This window comes from Bacillus rossius (assembly GCF_032445375.1).
Source record: "Bacillus rossius redtenbacheri isolate Brsri chromosome 4 unlocalized genomic scaffold, Brsri_v3 Brsri_v3_scf4_1, whole genome shotgun sequence".
NCBI classification, from domain to species: domain Eukaryota; kingdom Metazoa; phylum Arthropoda; class Insecta; order Phasmatodea; family Bacillidae; genus Bacillus; species Bacillus rossius.
In genome coordinates, this window is record NW_026962010.1 from 9,333,422 (window position 1) to 9,353,152 (window position 19,731).

General features: G+C 36.6%; 1 protein-coding gene across 1 annotated transcript in view; it reads right to left on the minus strand.

Annotated features, from left to right (window-relative positions):
- Positions 1-19,731, minus strand: part of LOC134541639 (protein Daple) — a 93,323-nt gene that overhangs the window by 24,095 nt on the left and 49,497 nt on the right. Inside the window, exons 16-20 of the mRNA XM_063385215.1 lie at positions 14,809-15,052; positions 11,646-11,921; positions 7,464-7,664; positions 6,212-6,357; positions 2,468-2,560 (exon numbers count right to left, since the gene is read on the minus strand). Coding sequence (XP_063241285.1) covers positions 2,468-2,560; positions 6,212-6,357; positions 7,464-7,664; positions 11,646-11,921; positions 14,809-15,052 — 960 coding nt within the window. The remainder of the gene's footprint in view (positions 1-2,467; positions 2,561-6,211; positions 6,358-7,463; positions 7,665-11,645; positions 11,922-14,808; positions 15,053-19,731) is intronic.

Genomic DNA, 19,731 nt, shown 5'->3' on the forward strand with positions numbered 1-19,731 from the left:
TTTCTTTTAGAGTACTGCTTGAATACAATACTAGTGATAGGCAGAACGGTTCTTTTTACCGAATCGGTTCTTTTGGATCAGTTCCGTGAAATGATTCGTTCAGAACGATTTGTTCATCTCGTTCATTTCGTTCTTTTCTGTGTATGGGATCTGGCTCTTATCAGGTGTCGTAACTTATGAAACAAGATTATTTATATGTTATTACTTTTTAAGTTACAAATATTAATATACAGGCTATTTACACTCTAGTGACAGTAAAGTGTTTACATGTAGACCAACACATTTAGAGAAAAAAAGACAAAAATTTAATACTACTACTGCGATTCAGTATGAAGAGAGACAAATGAAGTACATTAATTAACCCAAAAATGGTAAGTGTGAACATTTGTAGATACTTTCCCTGTTATTTTTAATTCATACTGTTTTTTTAGTTTTTTTTTCCAAATTTGTGTATGTGAATGTGAAAAAGCAATTTTAAACCACTATTTAACAGTTGACATTTTCAGGTATAGATACTTTTCATGTTACCCTATTTTATTTGACCAGTTATCGTTTGCTCTTGTGAACATGCGCACGCTTCCCTATCTATGCTGTGATTACTAATTCTTCAGACTCCTGACGTCATGAATCATTTCACGAACGAATCAGACCGGGCGCGTGGCCGGTTCTCTCATCTCGTTCTCTCCGCGTTTTCGTTCTTCCGAATCTTTCAAGGTATCGGCTCTCAAAGAGCTGGTTCTTTACATCGCGAACAAATCGCACGATTTCGTTCTCTCAAAGATTCGTTCACGAACGACCCATCACTATAAAATACGTGTTTTGTTTATTAACTGCAACGAAATTGCTCAAAATTATTATTTATTGTGACGCCTGTAACTTTACGAGATACTTCGGCTTTATTATCAAAATATAAACAAATGCAGTAATTAATGCATTCTTGAATTTTTTTACTAGACTTTTTTTTCGGTTATGCTAAAAGTCGGCAATTAACACACGTGGTTGTTATTTTTCTGTATGAGTGGTGTTGAGTCAGTACATTTTAATGGCTGAATAAAAAAATATATATATTTGTGAGAATACCATGTTATTCATTTGAAAATACTTTACAGTTTTAGAAGACGATAACTCCAAAGCTAAATGTACAATTTGTGGTGTTATAAGATCGAGAGGTAAGTTGCAAGCATTCATTTGCATATTGGAGGGGGAAAAAAAAACACATTCAGACATTAAACACAAAACAAATTTGCAACTCCTGTTATATTTTAAATTTTTATTTTAGTAAGTGAAAATTGAAGGTTGGAGGTACGTATATATATAATTTTTATATTAATAAAAATTTTAGCTATTGAAACATTCACAAAAATGTAAAAATAAGTACACATAAATATTAAAATTATTTTATATTGTATCGGTCCGGGATTGCCGATATTAAAAATTAATATCGGTAGATCGGTGTATCGGCAAAATTTGTAGATCGGCACAGCTCTAGTAATACATACATGTTAGGTTTGTAAAACATGGCACATGCTGCAAAAAAAGTACAGCTTGAATCTATGATTCCATGTTTTCCAACCTCATCTTTCTGCAACAATTAATATTTCATTCACAGAAGAGAGCATTGTTTTACTCATAAAAAAGGAAGTGTGACTCTTACAATGGAAACTAAAAACTACGTTTTGTGTGATATGTAACACTATCTATTGGGTCGGCCCATAAGTATTAGCAAAAAGACTTGGGTCGGAGGTTCAAATCCAAAGTGTTAGCTTTATAATGTTAACTTTTCATAACAAATTTCTTAGTAGAAGAGATTTACACTGCAAAAAAACACAACACTGTTTTGCAATAAAAAGAATGTTCTATTTAAAGGAGGAGTGGTATAACACATCACAAAATATGTAGCTACTAAAATAAAGTGAATTCATTTTCACTGGTTTGTTTTCAAGAAAATATCTGATGGATTACTTCTCACAATCAATGTAGCTGTGTTAGTAATATATATGTATTATGAAAACGGCTGGCCCAAAACGTCTTTAAAAACTAGGTCAGTCACCCCCATGGTTTTACTGTTTCCACATGTCTATGGACATAGCTTCCGATAAAACTGGCCCAATAGTGAAAACAAGGGTATCCCAGAAATTTGTGATTAGTAATATTATAACATTTTGTTGCTAATGAATGTGTTTAATAAATTTATTTGCTGCAATATCATTTAAACTATTTTCAATAATCTCTACTTACACATAAAACATGACCTCCATCTACACACGAGAAAAAATTTTTAATGGAAAATCATTGCACGATATATTCAAAGAAAATTGGTACAAAAATATGGAAGGCAAAATAAAATCTCATTAAAAAAAATTACATATAAATTATTATTATTGCATGATCTTGACTAAACATCCAACTGACCCAAAATGAAGAACAGGAATGATTTGAAAAACAAGAGAAAGCCCGCAGTACTCACTTCTTGGTGGAACAGCTTTCCATTTTGCGATAGTGCTCCATGATTTTCTCTTCCAGCTTCTCCTTCTGACGACACAGGTTGTTGACCTTGTCCCTGTGGATGCAGAGCAAATGGAGAGGTACAATTAACACTGGCTTGAAGAGTTCAGTCATCAGGCTCACGGATGAGGCATGAAGACAGATTCTCTTGTGCACAATTGCATAACATTGGTTTACCTACCACCTGCCAATAGAACTGTCAAATTCAACTGATGTAAACAATGTCACTTATGTGTTTACTTATGGTACACCCACAGTAAAAAATTCTATTGTTAAAATTACAAAAGGGAAAATACTAGAGATGTACGAACCTGCAAATTTTTAAGTCGAGTCGAGTCGAGTCGAGTCGAATTTTACAATAATTAGTTCGAGTCGATTCAAGTCGAGTTTGTAGATCATAAATTCAAGTCGAGTCGATTCGAGTCTGAATTTTTATTTGAATCTTTGACACTTAAGTCGAGCTTGAATATTTGCACTTTATTGCTAAGAGTCCTTAGATAGTTGTCTTGTTATATCATGGCCCACTTAATCAAATATATTTAAAATACAAGTATTAATACAAATAATTCATTTAGGTTAAATTCTTAACTGATATAATACAATTCAATAATTGAGGTATAGAGCATAGAATAAAAGTATTTTCGGAATTTTTAAATTTTATTTAATAAATATCGCCCAACTGTGAAAAATAAACAATTCGATATGTCCTAAAGTAATTGGAATTTCTTATATCCACCGGCTTTAATGAAAAGAGGAATTTAAAGAGCATATAATAAAAGTATTTTCAGATTTTTAACATTTTTTTTTTTCGCAAATACCGCTCAACTACATATTTACCTTATTTTGAACCGAACGAGTTAGCTGCGGCCTGTAGCATTCACGAGTCAATAAAAAACATTGAATATAATTTAGGCTTGTTGGCGCGAAGGTTAGGGTAAGATTCACACAATCATTAGAACATTTTTGAAAACTTTCACTTATAGGAAGTGTAAGGCCATGCTACAATTGGCGCAACATTACAATAAACGTTCCCATAACAAATATAATACATTTAAAGATTATTGCTACAACACTAACGCCGTTACGTTGCCGGCCGATCGCAAGCTGGCACTTCCAACCAATACATGCTTTTGTATTTGTATTGAATAGTTACACTTTATAAAATACTTTATACTTCATAATTAATTTTAACTTGCCACTTAACTTGGATAGCAAACAATTATACAAAACGCAATCTCGCCGAACGTAATAGTGTAAACAAACACGGAAAAAAAATTCATGTTCGCCAACCTATACTTCCTAAAATTAGTGGAGCAAAGTTTTTTAAATGCCATTTCGTGATTGGTGGCGTATCAGTCGCAAACATGCGCACAAATATAACGATACCGTTAATTTATTATTGTAACGTTGCGCTGATTGTAGTACGGATTTACTAAAAAAAAAAAGTAATATTTCTGCCGATATTATGATTATAAAATTTAATTCATGTTTTGTTTATTAAAAATGTGTTCGTCTTCTTTACTATGTGGTCACACCTGTTAAGTTGGCAATATGTAAAACTAAAATATAAATAATATGGCCGATTGTCGTCATTGTTTGTAAGTACGTGTTTCGGTCTTACGTACGTAATTTTTAGTGTCGGCCGAAGTCACGTAAGGAGACATTAAGAATTTATTGTAATTCAATTTTATTATATTTTATCATCGAGTTTTACCCGAATTTCCTTTCGAGTTTCGCCCCGTCGAGTAAAATAAAATCGAATGCCGAGCCGAGCCGAGCTGATGCTACTCGCTCGACTCGACTCGAATTTTCGAGTCTCGGCCCATCACTAGAAAATACATATACTGACAAGGTCTGCAAGTACGTATTTGAAAAATATTAAACATTTGTGATTAATTTGATATTCAATATTCATAAATAATTTGATATTAAATTTTGTTTTATTATTCGTTACCAATAAATAAACCAAGTGTGACTCGTCAACAAAAATTTTACTGAAATAATTTAACATGTAAAAATTTCAGATCATTTATTCAGAAATTTATAATTGTTTCAGCAACATACATACATACATTTTTTTATGTGCAACAATTAATCTGAGATTACAATTTCAAATCTATACTATAAATATAGGACCATCGTGTCTGTACATTGAAATTAATTGCCAAAAGCTGATTGTGAGTGATGTAGGGAGAGTAACAGAATATAATAAGACCATTTTTAAAAACTTTGTCCTGTTTGTCTGTTTGAACACGCTAATCTCCAAAACTACTCGACGAATGTTCATGGGGTTTTCACAGATAACTTGAGCGTAGCTTGGGGCAACATATAGGCTTTATTTCATTCAAATGGGTTCACAAAAAAAAACGGCATCTTAATTTGACGTTTTAGGAGTCTGCTCAGATGAATGCATTTCGTAGAAAAATCGAAACATCGAGCTTCATTAGTTGCTTTTTAAAAGGCACTCAAACAAGTTTTCGGAAGTTTACCTAAGTGACACAATCATCACGGCATAGCACACATTTAATTTAATTTTTTTTACCTTTTATTTACAGCGTAGTACACCTTTTATTTTTTAAGTACCACAATCTTATTTTTAGGATTACAAACTAACATGAAATTTACCCGTAAGGATTTACTGATTTCACTATGTGTTTTGGATGTTAAAAACTTAACGAAATTGCTTTGGTGCTTCTGATAGGTTTTATTTATATTTGACGTGTTAGCTTAAAAAAAAACAATTTATTGAGTTTGTTTTGTGATTTGGGAGCCTACTTATTACATTCTCTTGAAAGTAACATCACAGAGGCGGAAATGTTGACAGGAAGTGGCGCAGACGAAAATTTAATTTGAAAGGTTTTAATTTCTGATATTATTTTGCCTAAAACTTTGTACCATAGCTTTTCATTTATATTAATGGCACTTAATGCAGTAAACAAAATAGCTATGGTCTGTAGCCAATCCATTTTCATGGTGCTTTTTTCCTTGTATTACAGTACACACATCATTCACAGCGTATCCGTACATTGAATAATTATTGCCTGATATAAGAAATATATAATTACATTAGGTATTTTACTGGAAATATTGTAACTATGTTTATTAGTACTTTTGTGGCAAGAATAAAGACCACTATAACAATAACAGGCTGACTTAAGTACCAGTAATGCTTTTTTTTTTTACAGAAATCCTTAAAGAAAATTAATACTTTGCTCATATTATGACATGAATAAAAATTTAATATAAACTTTAAAATATGGTTAAAACTTCTTTTTTTAAAAGGTTTTACGAGGCAAAATTCTTGCTTAAGATCTAAATGTTAGTGCTGAGAGGCTTGTTTGTGAAAATAAATATGGTATTGCATGCAGTGCGTATTATTATGAATTTTTTCTGGAAGCGATAAGTAAAATTCAGGATTTTAAGGTAAAAACAAAATTGTATCCCCGAGGACTTTATCTGCGAGATAATCACTGCTAGTGTGTGGTACTCTTGCTCTCGTTTGCTGGCCATCTGTAGATGTTCTCCTCCTACGGTACAGACGGAGGTGGGAGTCCATACACCGGTAGTGATAACTGTGTTCCTGTTATTGCATGTAGTGCCCGCCACTAAAGTCTACGACTGTTGGTGGGCATGTGACAAATAAATAAATAAATAAATAAAATAAGCACGTCAACTCGTAGGTCACGACAAGGCTGCGGACACTCACGTGAACAGGCGTTCCTCCAAGTGGTGGTGCTCCTTGTCCTCCAGCGAGTGGGTGAGCAGCTCGTGGTACTGGGACAGCAGCCGGGACACGTGGTCCATCAGGGAGCGTCGGTCCTCCTCCAGCCCACTGTTCATGTGCAGCAGCAGCTGTCCACACACATACACTCACACACTCGCTACCCTGACGCTCGCCGATACCACACGTCCGGCAGGTCGGCGAGTGGAACACTTGGAGCCTGGCGCATTTTCAACATGACAGCGAGAGGTGACCAGATAAGAATGAAACACGAGTACCCCGAGACAAACCACAGCTCACTGCAACAGCCACCAACTTTCCCAACTGCGAAAAATCTCCATTTAACCTCGTACTATATTGGTGGGAGACCAAGAACGGACTGTCTCACAACAAATCACAAAGATTCTAAACATTAAACTTATTCAAAAAAAATTTTATTTTGGCAAAGTGGTCCACATTATAATTCATGGAAACTAGGAAAGACCTCAGCTGGGACAGTCGGGAGAGTGAATGACAGGAGAATGTTGGAAAAACAAAAATAAGGATAGCTAGACTGAGACACAAAACCAGGATTTTACCACTGCGCCATTGGTCTGCGAGTTTTAAACGTGTCGATTTCTTGCGACTGAACATTGACTTAGTGTGAAAAATGGCATATTTAGACATGCTGGGAATGAGAAGGAGGCGGAGAGTTAGACGGTCCAAAATGTTTATTACAACCCCCCTCCCCCCCGGCAATTTCAACGCTATTCCAAGGAACTGTGAGGGGTCGTATAAACTGGGTTTTACTGAATTAATGTAATTTATGCTAGATTCATGATAAACCAGTAACGTGAGATGGGATGGCACACAAGAAGTCCTAAACTATTGATCCAATGCACCATACACATTTCAGACTGGATAAAAAAAAAAACTTATATATTATTTCTCTTTTGAAAAACGGTTGATTTTATAATGAAATGGAGCTCACGATCTTAAAAACCAGCTATCCTGTTCAATTAACATATTTACCACTCTAGCCTGTATGAATGATGAAAAAGGTTATTTAAATAAATTAAAAATAGTAAAGCAACTAAAGAATCCATTTAAAAGGTGAAACAGGAGTACCCAGTGAAAAATCTACCATTTCATTACAACGACCAGCACTTGGCACTTGCGATATAAATCTGAGTTTGAACCTGCCGACAGTGAAACAAGGATCGCCTGGCTGACGGAGAGGTAATGTTGAAGGGGTTACCTTGCAGCGGTTGGTGAGCTTGGACATGTCGACCTCGAGAGCAGTGAGCTGGTCGGTGCGCACTGCCAGCTCGCCTTTCAGCTCGACGCTGCGCAGCTTGAGGGTTCCCGCCTCCACGCGCAGGGCCCGGTGCTGGTCCTGCAGCGTGCGGTACTCGTGCTTCAACTTCTCGCTGGCCGTGAAGAGGTTGCGGAAGTCATCCTGCCGCAATGAGATGGACCCTTCACTTACTGCGTCTACGTGAATGAACTGAGCTGATGCTAGCACACACCGACGAACTTCGGATGTCAGATTTTGACGGTTCCCACGCTGATTAATTTGCTGAGGACAGGTGGAACCGAGAACCGGAACAGACCCATCACTACTCCTAGCCTTTTTCCCGGTAGGACATTACCTTTCACACGCCCCTCTGTTAACACCTGTTCAACCAGCTTTTAGCACCTCTACCCCTGCGAACCACGTCCCAGCCACAGATTTAAAATAAAGAATAATGGAACGGTAGGATGAAATAGCATCACATGCTGAAGTCTTTCATTTGTAACAAATGCCTATTTAATCATTTCTGCATCAACTAAATACATTTCTTGAATGGTTACCAAGAATATCACAATTATAAAGTATGTATAATACTAGATTTCTCCAAGTTTGTATCAGTTAGGTTTCACTAACGTCTAACGTATGTAATTATTTCCCTCAATGTATGTATAATTCCATTTTGACTTTAATACTGTAAATTTTACAAACATCGCACCAATTCAACCCATGACAATTTATTTTTATGAGTTACCCTATTAATAAGTTTTCTTGCTTAGGAAGCACATTGTTTGGTTTATCCAATATTTTCTTAAGAGGGTTTTACTAATAAAATATTTCACATCTATCAAGCAATACGAACCTGTCTAGATACAAATATATTGACTTGTCTAGCAACTTGTACACTGCACCCTCTAATTCATTTCATGAAAACAGAGCAATATTCAAAACAGCACTAATCAAGTATGTATTTACTATAAAAGTATATGTTAATCAAAATAATTAGTTTTCCAATCAGGTAAGTGTGCCTGTTGACTTCCATCGTAATCACGACACTGCTCCCGTTAAGAAAATTTGCTTACGACATTGTTTACATAATAGGGCTTGGGCACAGCATTAATAAGTAGCTGCTAACAACATTTCTGAGTTACAAAATATAGGAGATGTACTTCAGTTCTAATAAGAATTAAAAAAAGCATAAACTTAACAGTTATTATTATCTAAAAGATTATTTAACCTGTTAACTAATTCCTGGCTGTATTGTTTACAAAATGAGCATCTACCATGATTTGCCAATAGTGCATCCTAGTAAACGCGAGGTAAACTAGCCCTGAAAAATTCTACCTCTACCCTCTAGAGATGCTGACATGTGGGATGGTGTAAAATAAACATTGGCTCAACAAACACATGGGCATTGTATAAGATAAATACACAATAAAGAAAGCAAATTGTTATTGAGGAAAGAGAAAATTTTTTTTATGATTCATTGTGTAGTATATAATGCTACACAAGTGCTATTGCCAATGAATGCGCAAGAAAATAAAAATTCACGTAAAAAAATTCTACTCCGAATCTATGACCACGCTACTTCAAATAATGCTGTAATTTATTGGCTTCGTTACTTCAAAACAGCCCAAATTGAACAGTGTTACTTCAATTAGAGGGTGTACACCATTTTGGCTACATAATATTGTAAGATTTTTTTTTTAAATATAATATAATTTTAATAGTTTTTAAGTTACACCGTGCTACAATTCATATTACTAGTTACATAGCTGCTTAAGTATTACCAACCTCAGTTACTGTTATAACTAATGATTTACTCACACACACTATGAATCTTTTTAGCAATAACTAAATCCTATTGCAGTTAAACCTTATTTTAATATATTACTCTAAAAGGGTAACTCATGTTGTACCTACGTATATAGTACATACCAGGTAGGTACCTTCTGAGCTGTCAACACAGGAGTAAGGACTGTAAGTGGCAAGTGGGATGGAAGGAAAAAAAACACGTATCAGCAAGGCATGACCAAAGTGGTCTGAAAAATCTCCTTCGGTACTGCATTTTTCTTCTAGTGCTATCGCGATCAAAATGTATATGAACCATATACAATTAGAGCTGTGCTGATATGAATCAGCAAGTGATTTTGCTGATATTTAGTTGAATCTGCATTTCTGCAGATTCACGATACGCTTGTTAATTTTAGGCAGATATTATTGAAAAATGAAAGTGACTGTCATAACCTAAAAATCCACCAGTACCTTTTTCACTTTTCTACTACTATGTACTTTGAACATCATTTCTTAACTACTTGTACCTGCCATACATAACAAACTAAAACATCCTATGATTTAATAACGTTCTTGAATCGAATAAATCATAAATAAATATATCACCAGCACAGTAAAGTCCGATAAGAACAAAAACTTTTTTGTAAAATACCAACTGCTTGAACTACAAAGAAATGTTCGTAATATCATAACAGAGACTTTTTTAATTAACTTACGTAAGTTTTGAATTGATTAAAAAAATAATAATCAAATAATTTAGGACTTCACATAACGTAAATTACTTTTAATGTTTCCTATGCAAAGCGACCACATGAATTCCATTTCGGTATAAATGTTTGGTACCGTAAATTTTTGCTGAATCACGTGTTAAGATGGTATTGGAATTCCTGTTCTTGAAGTATAAACATGTACTAAGACTCACAATTTTGCTCATTTTAAACTATGTATTTTATGTATCAATATATTTCACAATTACCTATCATTATATAATCTTATCTTATATAATTATGTATCCAGTCTCCAATAGTAAATTCATGTTTCAATAAGCTACAAACGGGTCGTCAACAAACAAATGAAAAAATGTTTTTAAAAAAAACGGTTATATTTTGTTTATAAACTAAAATACATGTACATTTGCATTGCATGCTTTTCTTAGAATGATTATATTGTGTAATTTAGTAAATTTATAAAAAATACTTTAACCAAAATGTTTCTCCTCTTATCAGTTCGGAATCTGTGAATCAGACACAATTGTATCGGCATATCAGCAACAGTTGTATCGGCATATCGGCGTATCTGCAAAATTTTGGTGAATCGGTGCAGCTCTACATATACATAATGCTTAGCGAGCAACACTTACATACATGCAGCCATCCTTATAACGAGGATTTAAGTTTCAAGAGAGCTGACATGGACCATGCCCAAGTTGGCAGTACGTATTTGGTTCCGCAGGTTCCGCAAACTCTTTGGCACTGCCGGTCTATTCCGAACAACACTTTTCCACCGAGCTATGGAGATCAAATCGCAATACCGTGTTTTATCGCATAATGGTCGCACGCGTGTAATCGTCACAACCATATTTTAGGCTGTCAAAATTGGGATAAAAAAACTTCTCGCGTAAACGTTGCATGATGTTTTTGGTCCCGCAAGTAGTTGCCGAGTGCTTTGTGTAGGTATCTTTTCCGTATCAAACTATGTATTTTAAAGTAAAAATCTAATATTTATTCGGTCATTACCACTTACTTAATAAATTAACGGAAAAATAAGTTGTTTGACGCGTAAATTTTCTTATAAAGATGTTTTTAAACGTTATTTGGTTATTTCCTTTATCTGATTGTCTGCGTCACCGCGGCGTAGCACTTATAAAAACGTCAGATTCAAGTGGCTTGCGTTCGCGTTCGCGTTAAGAGTTTTGGTTCTTCTATTTAAAGTTGAAGAAAGGTTTTTGTTTAAGGAATTATTAATATAGATTGTTTGGCGTGCTCTTGTACACTCCATCTTTTTGTAAATAAATGTACTTTCCATGAACGGGTATTGTTTTTATGAATAACTTTACCTAACAAAATTTTTTTTTTCCCCGCACATTCGTCGCACCCCTACTTTTCAAAATTTGAATTTTAGAATAAAATGTGCGACGATTATAAGAGAAAACACTGTGGTTTTCAAGTTTCATCGCGATAAAGTTCACGCTGCTGGTAACCTATCACTTCGCGATGTTCGCAGTACAACTGATACCTTTTTACGAAGAACGTGGGAAGAGAAAACTGATACCTTTTTGACGCTGGTAACGAGAATGCTGGGACCGCTACTGCGTCAGCTACTTGTAACCAGTAACTGGTTGGTGCAACAACCCACCTTGAGGCGGGAGTGCTCGGTGCGCAGGCCGTCGAGGGAGCGGAGCCGCTCCTGGTCGTCCCGGCAGCGCGCCTGCTCGGCCTCCTGCTCCGACAGCTGCTGCCTGAGGGAGCGCACCTCGGCCCGCAGCTCCCTCTGCTGGGTCCGGGCCCCGTCCCTCTCCCGGGCCAGCGCCTCGTACTGCCCCGCCAGGGCCTCGTGCAGCCCCCGCAGCATCACCTGGTCCTGGGCCAGCTGCTCGTGGGCGCTCCGCTCCGCCGTCCGCTCCTTCAGCAGCTGCCGGCCGCCACACAACACACCCCTGTAGCGCTGCCATCACCCTGTCCTCACCAACACACACTGGCGGCGGACAACTCAAAAGACAAAATACAAAGCACCCCACGATTTTTTTTTAGACGTGACAACGTCTAATAAATCGATGAACGCCGGCTGCACGCACGAAAAAGTGTCCCACTACGGGTGTGTCCTGTTTGCTCATTGTACGCATGCGTGGCATCTCTCTTCCACTCGATTGGAACAACCATCGATTTGACTTTTCAATCATATTTTCGTCGATTGAATTATTAATATTATGTAATTTAACGATCGTCCACCGATTTTCAGCACAATTGGTACGGTTATTTAAAAGTAATGTTGAAAATTCAAATACGTTTTGAACCAACAATGGTGTTTTACAGTTACACATAATAATTCAAATTACACCCAGAATATTTTGCACAATGTTTTAAAAAATATTGTAACACATTATAAATCAGTTTGGTGTATTTGGGATGCGTATTTGTTATAAAATCGTGTTAATATTATACCCCTATCGTGAACAAAGTTTTTATAAATATATATATAACATTTGAAACTACCTTATCTTAGTATGGCCTCGTGGGCGTGTGGTTAGCATACCTAACTCTAAAACTAAAGGTTGTCTGTTCGAAACCCGGCAGCTGCAAAGTTTTTTTTTGTACTTGTAAAAATAAATATGGCGCACGCAACATTTCAAAAGTAATAAATATATTTGAATTAATGAATGCAAATAAAAGTAAATTTATTAATTCAATTGCACATTTCATTTCACTCCTGTGTATCCATACAAAATAGTGACAATTCAATAAAAATTATTCAATTTTATTCATAAAAGTATGCAGAGGTAGATTTTATCATGCAAAAGATTGAAAAATTAAAAAAAAATTCTTCCTCAAAGAATATAATATTTTTAATGCCTAAATGGTTTGGTTGCAAAAACATATTACGGCTCAGTCTCAGGCCGAATATTATATTTCCTTTTCTTCTGGATCAATCATTTCATCAATGTTTTGTTATGACGTCACGTTAAACTATCGTCCGTAAACCGACTTTACAGACAAAAAATTTTTTTGTTTCATTAAAATTAAATGGTTTTGTTTTTACTTGATTCTTATTCTAAGTTCATGCATTTTAAAAAAAAAAATTTATACAGATTTGTAGTTAATTATTTTGCTGTTGAACAAATAAATTAAATTTAAGATTACTTTTTTTACTTTAGAGAGTTCATACGTTTAAAGCGTGTTTTTAATTATTAATAATATAAATTTATTAATTTTATTATTAATAATGTTTATGGCATGCATTATTGTGGAACACTGCAAGAAGTTATTATTGGCTCCTGGTTGGTGCTTATAGCACGGTATCCCCTCTTAAGTACAATGTCTGAACGAGCATGCAATCTTCTCATCGGGCATAAGGCAACTATGAAATATAAGTAGTAACTATAACATTAGCCGAAAAATAAGATAAAGGTGTTATGCAAGTCCCACGAGTGCTTTCAAGCATCTGTAATAGACATTTCATGCCTAATTATTCTGAAAACACACGTTTACAGTAGAATACCGGTACAACGTACCTCATTATAACGTATATTTCACTTTAACGTATTTTTTTTAAGTCCCCGCCAAAAATCGTATCTTCACCATACAAAACAGTTTCAGTTTAAAGTATCATGTTTTCACTATAACGTATAAATTCTACTAGAAGCGTGGCATTACTACACTAAAATTTACTTCAACTGGTAAATAAATTTCCAGCTAAATGATTAATGTTGTAGAACAAACATACACAAATACCACCGCAACATATTTTCTAACCTCTAAACCCTCAAAACAAAGTTAACAAACAGTTGCGCGCGCTACCATAGATTAAACCGTACATAGTGTGCGACGTGAGCAACACAACACCATTCGATACATCGAAAAACGGAAGTTCGAGAGAAGTATTAATTATTTAGGCAAAAGTGTTACGCTACGCTAAAAATACTGTTGATGTCTGTGCCGGGATTGTTATTGTTGAGTTTATTTTCAGGTTACGTTATTTAGACACCGCATTGTATTTGTACTACAATATGAGCGATCCTGGAGATAAAAAGAAACGAAAGCAATTCACGCTTAAGGAAAAAGTGGAAATATTCAGAGAACTAGACAAGGGGGAAAAGCAAGTCATAGTTGCAAAGACATATGGCCTTGCGGCTCTCCTGTAGCTATTTTTTTTAAATATTTTTTTTCTCTCTCTGTATAGATGATATGTATGTATGTTTCAGTACTAAGTACTTTCAGTACTAAGTACAAAAACTTGAGGTCCCTGTAAGTACTTAGTACTGAGATTCTACTGTAAGCCATTTTCACCCTTCTAAAAATATTTCATAAACAAAATATTGAAACCAAACTATGTACTCATCTGTCCTCAGCATATTCTTACATGGTTTACATAAACAGATGTCATCAGATATCTTGAACAATTTTTAAATTGCATGGTTTTTTTCTGAAGTTCTGCACACTACATGTGGACCCAGGTAGGCTGGGCCAAAAAGAAAATGTGTTTTATATCCGTGTCTTAGATTGCAAATATATCACTGCCTGTGCATGTGCTGATCACACTATTCAAAATGAACGGGATTAAGAACTCTTAAAGTTTTAAAAGTCAAGCTAGAATCATTAGAATGATTATTTTGGTTATGTCACATTAATATGTTCAAGTAGATAACATTTCCACACATTTCAGCCCTTTCCTTTGATTTATTTCGTTACAATCCATGCATTTAATCACTGGAATTCGATTCTATTGAAGTACACTTATTTCTTTATAAATGGGTTGTTTTGGTGCTGTTTAGAAGTGTCGGTTGCACCGCACAGGAACGCACCTGGACCTTCTCGGCGGCCAGCTGGGAGTTGGCGAGCTGCAAGGCGGTGTGCTGGGTGGCGAGGCTCGTCACCTGCGACTGCAGTGTCGCCACCTCCACCTGCAGGCGGGCGTTCTCCCCCTGCAGCGCCCCCAGCCCGTCGTCGTGGGCCATGGTCTCCTTCTCCACCCGCCCCTGGGGCTCCTCCCCCTCCCGGGCCAGCAGCTCCTTCACCTTGAGCCGCACCTCCGCGCTGCCCGCCAGCCTGCACAGCTCCTCTTTTTAGAACTGAACACCACATTTCTTTTTTTACAAATTTATAGGGATGTGCGAATCCTTGATTTTCAGTTCGGTTCGAATCCGATTCGAATCCCTGGCAATATTTGAGTTATGAATCCGATTCCAAATATGAAGCACAGAATAATTAAAAATAACTGATTAATTTAAAAATAATGTGTGTTCTCTTTTTTTAAACTGTATATACTGGCAATTATTTATTACACTTGAGATTGAAATTTTTATAATTATGTAAACTTAATTAATAATAAACAGTTTAAAATATGAAAACCAAAACATTCGATTCTCCAACTCAATCGTAATAAACTGCATGCCACAAAGAAATCTCAATTTTATAAACGTTTCAGCAAACGAAACAATTTATTCTCCAATCAATAGCCATGACATTTTTTTCTTGTAGGTATGTAATTGTTTTTAGTTTATAGTTTTATATACGACAAAATTCGTAATTATAGTTTAAGCTCTCAAAATCTCGAAATTCTTTTAATGTCACTGTGTTAATTATTTAATTTACATTTCTTTCTTTGATACATAATATATTAAATACTTACGTAATACAGTACACTCCCTATTTAACGCGGTTGTCGGGGGACATAACTTTTACCCGCGTTGTTGCATAACCGCGATGTTTCTATGTGACCAAGGTCAAAAGGCATAAAACACCGCCTGTGTTGTAATAGGTCGGCAAGCACGCACAGTATAGACGGCCCGCCTTTGTGCGGACTTTGCATCCGCAGTTTTCACTAAACGCGGGTTAAAAAATAAAAATAATAAACTTTAAAGATAAATATTAAATGTTGAATTTTATTTTTTATTTTTCCGCATGCCGCGCACAGTTTGTCGCACGGCCTACGAGCGCGCCACACGCCGCCATACACACGTGCGGCACACAAGCTGCTGCCAGTCTCGTGGTGTCAGGCACAGTATCTGCTTCGTCTGAGTGTCCGTAACAAAGTAAGTGCAGTGTGTGCGGTTACACACGATTCTGTGGTCAAAGTCTTCTAAATAGAAAGGCCATAGTAATACTTCAAACCGAATATGAATCGCAAAGTACCGAGTTTGATTGACAAAATAAAAATTCTAGATTTACGTACTTACAGATAGCGTGTCTTTTGCAGAAGTATGCAGCAGATACTAAAAAACCATTCTAGCATTCGTACAATATAAAATAAAGAATCGTCTATCGTGTAAAGTGGTTAAACTTTGTTATCCATGCTTACATTAAATTATAAATGGTCACATGTGGGATACAAAAATTGTGCCAAAATAATTTTAGCGCAATCAGTGGCGCCGTATTAAAAAGTCTGTTAAACATTGTCTTTACTTATTCCATCAAACGCTGTGTCAAGTTGCTGAGTGTGTGTGGCTCGGATCGGCAAGTTTTATATTCCCCAGCCTCTGGTTAAAGGTCGGGAGGCCGCTACACATAAACATATCCGGGGCTTGTTTACTACCTCACGGCAAAAGTGGTACAGTATGGTTCACAAGTATTGGACCACTGGGAATTCCTCGGCAAAGATTAAAAATACGCTAGCTGATTTACTTTACTATTTAATGTTAAAACATTATACCAAAGTAAAAAGATGAACGTGTATAATACAACGAATAATATTACGTCTGTAGGTTCAAGTTATAACAAAACATTTATATGTCTCCGCTTGTCAACACACGTGAACACGAGAAGTGTGCCGACGGAAATGAGTGAACCAGACTTCCCCCCTTTCGGCTTAATCGCCCCTCTCATCCCTGGCGCTTATATTCCACTCCTCCCGTCTACCCGGGTGTCTTGGTCGCATATTCTCGACTCGCCTCTCCCCTCCCAGCGCTTGCCGTCAACCAAACCTATCCAAAATCAATCCCCAGCCGAGTCACGCTGGATAATGTCGCTGGACGGTGGGCTTTATCGGGTCCCCTGTTCGATGCTTTATTTGTGGGTTAAAAAAAATGTTAAGAACTAGTGTTTCAGAAAATAACACTGGGCTGGATTGGACCATAATTGGAAAACACTACAAGATAGAGGAATAATGTACGGAGATATCTTGTTTAGAATTTCACTGCGGACATTTTCTACGCCTAGGCTTTTTTCTGCCCGATGCTTAGTTTGTGAGTTACAACGCAAAATTATCCTAATCGGCTGTCAACCATTTATTCCATTATTATTACTGTAGAACCTCGTTAATCCGTGACGCGCTAATTCGGGAATCGGATAATCCGGGACGATTAAAAAGTGCAGAAAAAAAAGAGAAGTAAAAATTGTCAGCGCTTAAAATTAACGTCACGCGGGCCGGCGGCCGGCAAACACTGCAATCCTTCGCGTGGGCCGCCAAACTCTGCAACGCTGTTTGTACCGACCCTTTGTGTCGTCCCCCTTTCAGCTGTCACATTTGTCACTCTTTAAACTTGAGGGGGATGTCTTGACTTCTGCTTCCCGTCTCCAATTGTTTGTTTCCACCCGCCAACGCACGGCAGGCGCCTGGCGAGTGACGTGTCTGGCTGGCATTCGGCTGGACGAAGTGGGATGATTGGGAGGGGGGGAGGGGGGGGGGGGGGGGGGCTACCCAAAATTTATGTGTGCAAGTTCAGCACGATCTTATCTTTCTCTCTTCGGCTGTTGTAAATGACCGTGAACTAATGGCTAGGCAGTGCCGTATTTTTTTAAGCCGAGACTAATTCGAAGACGGCCCTTACCGTGAACGGATTATCCGGGTTTATTACTTTTTTTTTACAGGATTTTAATTATCCGGGCATCGGCGGGTCCCAATTAACACGAATAATGGAGAGTTTACTATTTTTTATCCATCTGCTGCCAAGGCGCAGTAAGCCTCGGTAGATGTTACGTCACATGACCTTGGCCTTAACCCAGCTGCACGCCGGTGTCTGAGAAGCTTGACAAGACCTTCCGGGCTTTTAATCGCTAGTCCGTGAAATTCTGTAATCCGTGATTATCTCGGTCCCGACCACGAATTAACGAGGTTCTACTGTGTTATTATTATTATTCATTTATGATTGGGGGACATGGTTTGACCCGCGATATACCCGATTCCGCGATCTATCGGGGCGCGGTATACCGGGAGTTTACTGTAGTAGCCTAATTTGATTTTTCACTGCTAGTATTTTTGAACTGTATTAAATTAATTTATAACTTTTGTGAATATTCGTAATACTGTTCGAATCCATGTGCGTACAACGATTCCGGGTTCGGGTAATTGTGGATTCGAACCGTACCCGAAAATATCGGGTACTCGCACATCCCTACAAATTTAGTCTCTCTACTGTTAGAAAAGTAAAATAGCACGGAACCTCATGGGTAGAATACGTTACACGATGTCCAAAGTTATGAGTCTTTTAACTATATAAACAATAGAACATATATGTAGTATTTTTGTTTGGTACCACATTCGTCTGTACAAGCGATTTACACAGCTCCTTTTAAAGCAGTGAGCGAAATAAAAATAAAAAGTTCACCAGCTGCAACACAAAAGTTATCCACAGAGAAGATGTACACAGTAAACAATAATGCAGCTGTACACCGGAAGGACAGGGAAAAGGAGAGGAAGTGGGAATAAGCCTGCGTGGAACACCATTAGCAAACTTTTCATTATATCGTTTAAAACTTTTGTCTGCAAATCTAATGATTAGATAGTCCATGTACCTGCTCCAGAAGCTAATTCTATGGTAGGTGCAGAACCTGCATGTGATTCTTGTCTAGAAATGTAGTTGAAAACAAAATTTGCGTATATTTATCAGCATTATTTAAAGAATTATATGTTAAATTTAATATCAAGAGTTTCGTATTATGAATGTATTTGCAACATGAGAACACATGTACTATTTGCTCATTACCGAGGTTAGATGTTACACATAACTGACAAATACTGAAAGACTCGCTCACTTGTTTCTATGTATTTTTACTCTACAATTTACAATTTTTGTAGATACAGTAAACTCCCTATTATCCGCGGGCGGATGATACGTGGTGCAGATTATCCGCACATGCTACGAAAAAATACAGCACATATGTAAATCTGTATTTTATTACACGTGAGCAAATTTGAACTCTACTGACGCGTGTTATTGTGTGCAGTATACAGTAAAACGCCACAGGCCTTCTCGGAACTCACGCAGTAGGCTGGCATGCATTGCTATTTTTGTCTCTGTCACACTTTGTTTCTAGTCGTATGGTTGAGCACTTTTATGTTTACATTACTGAAATGTATTGTATGTTGATAATTCAGTAAAATACTAAAATTTTAACATCATTTAAAATTTTTTACTGTTGATTGTAACTTTTACTGTACTTAAAGTTTTAGATTTTAAAGTTGAAATTAATGTTTCCTTTTTTGTTTCCCATTTTCGGCTCTTTTGCGGATTATCCGCGATTTTCACTATCCGCGGTGGCCCTGCCACTTAATTTCGCAGATAATCGGGAGTGTACTGTATAAGAAAAGTTTTGTGGAAATCAAACTTTGGATTTAATTTTTTTTAATGATTCGGCTGTTTGGAGTGTTTGTAGTTACGGTAAAGTCTTCTGCCATAATAATTTCTCATATTTGCACGTTTCCACTCAAGACCAGGATTACCAGTCTCTTTTATCCATCATTTTTTTTTTTTTTTTTCGTAATTTCATTCTGACGTCAGGATATGATG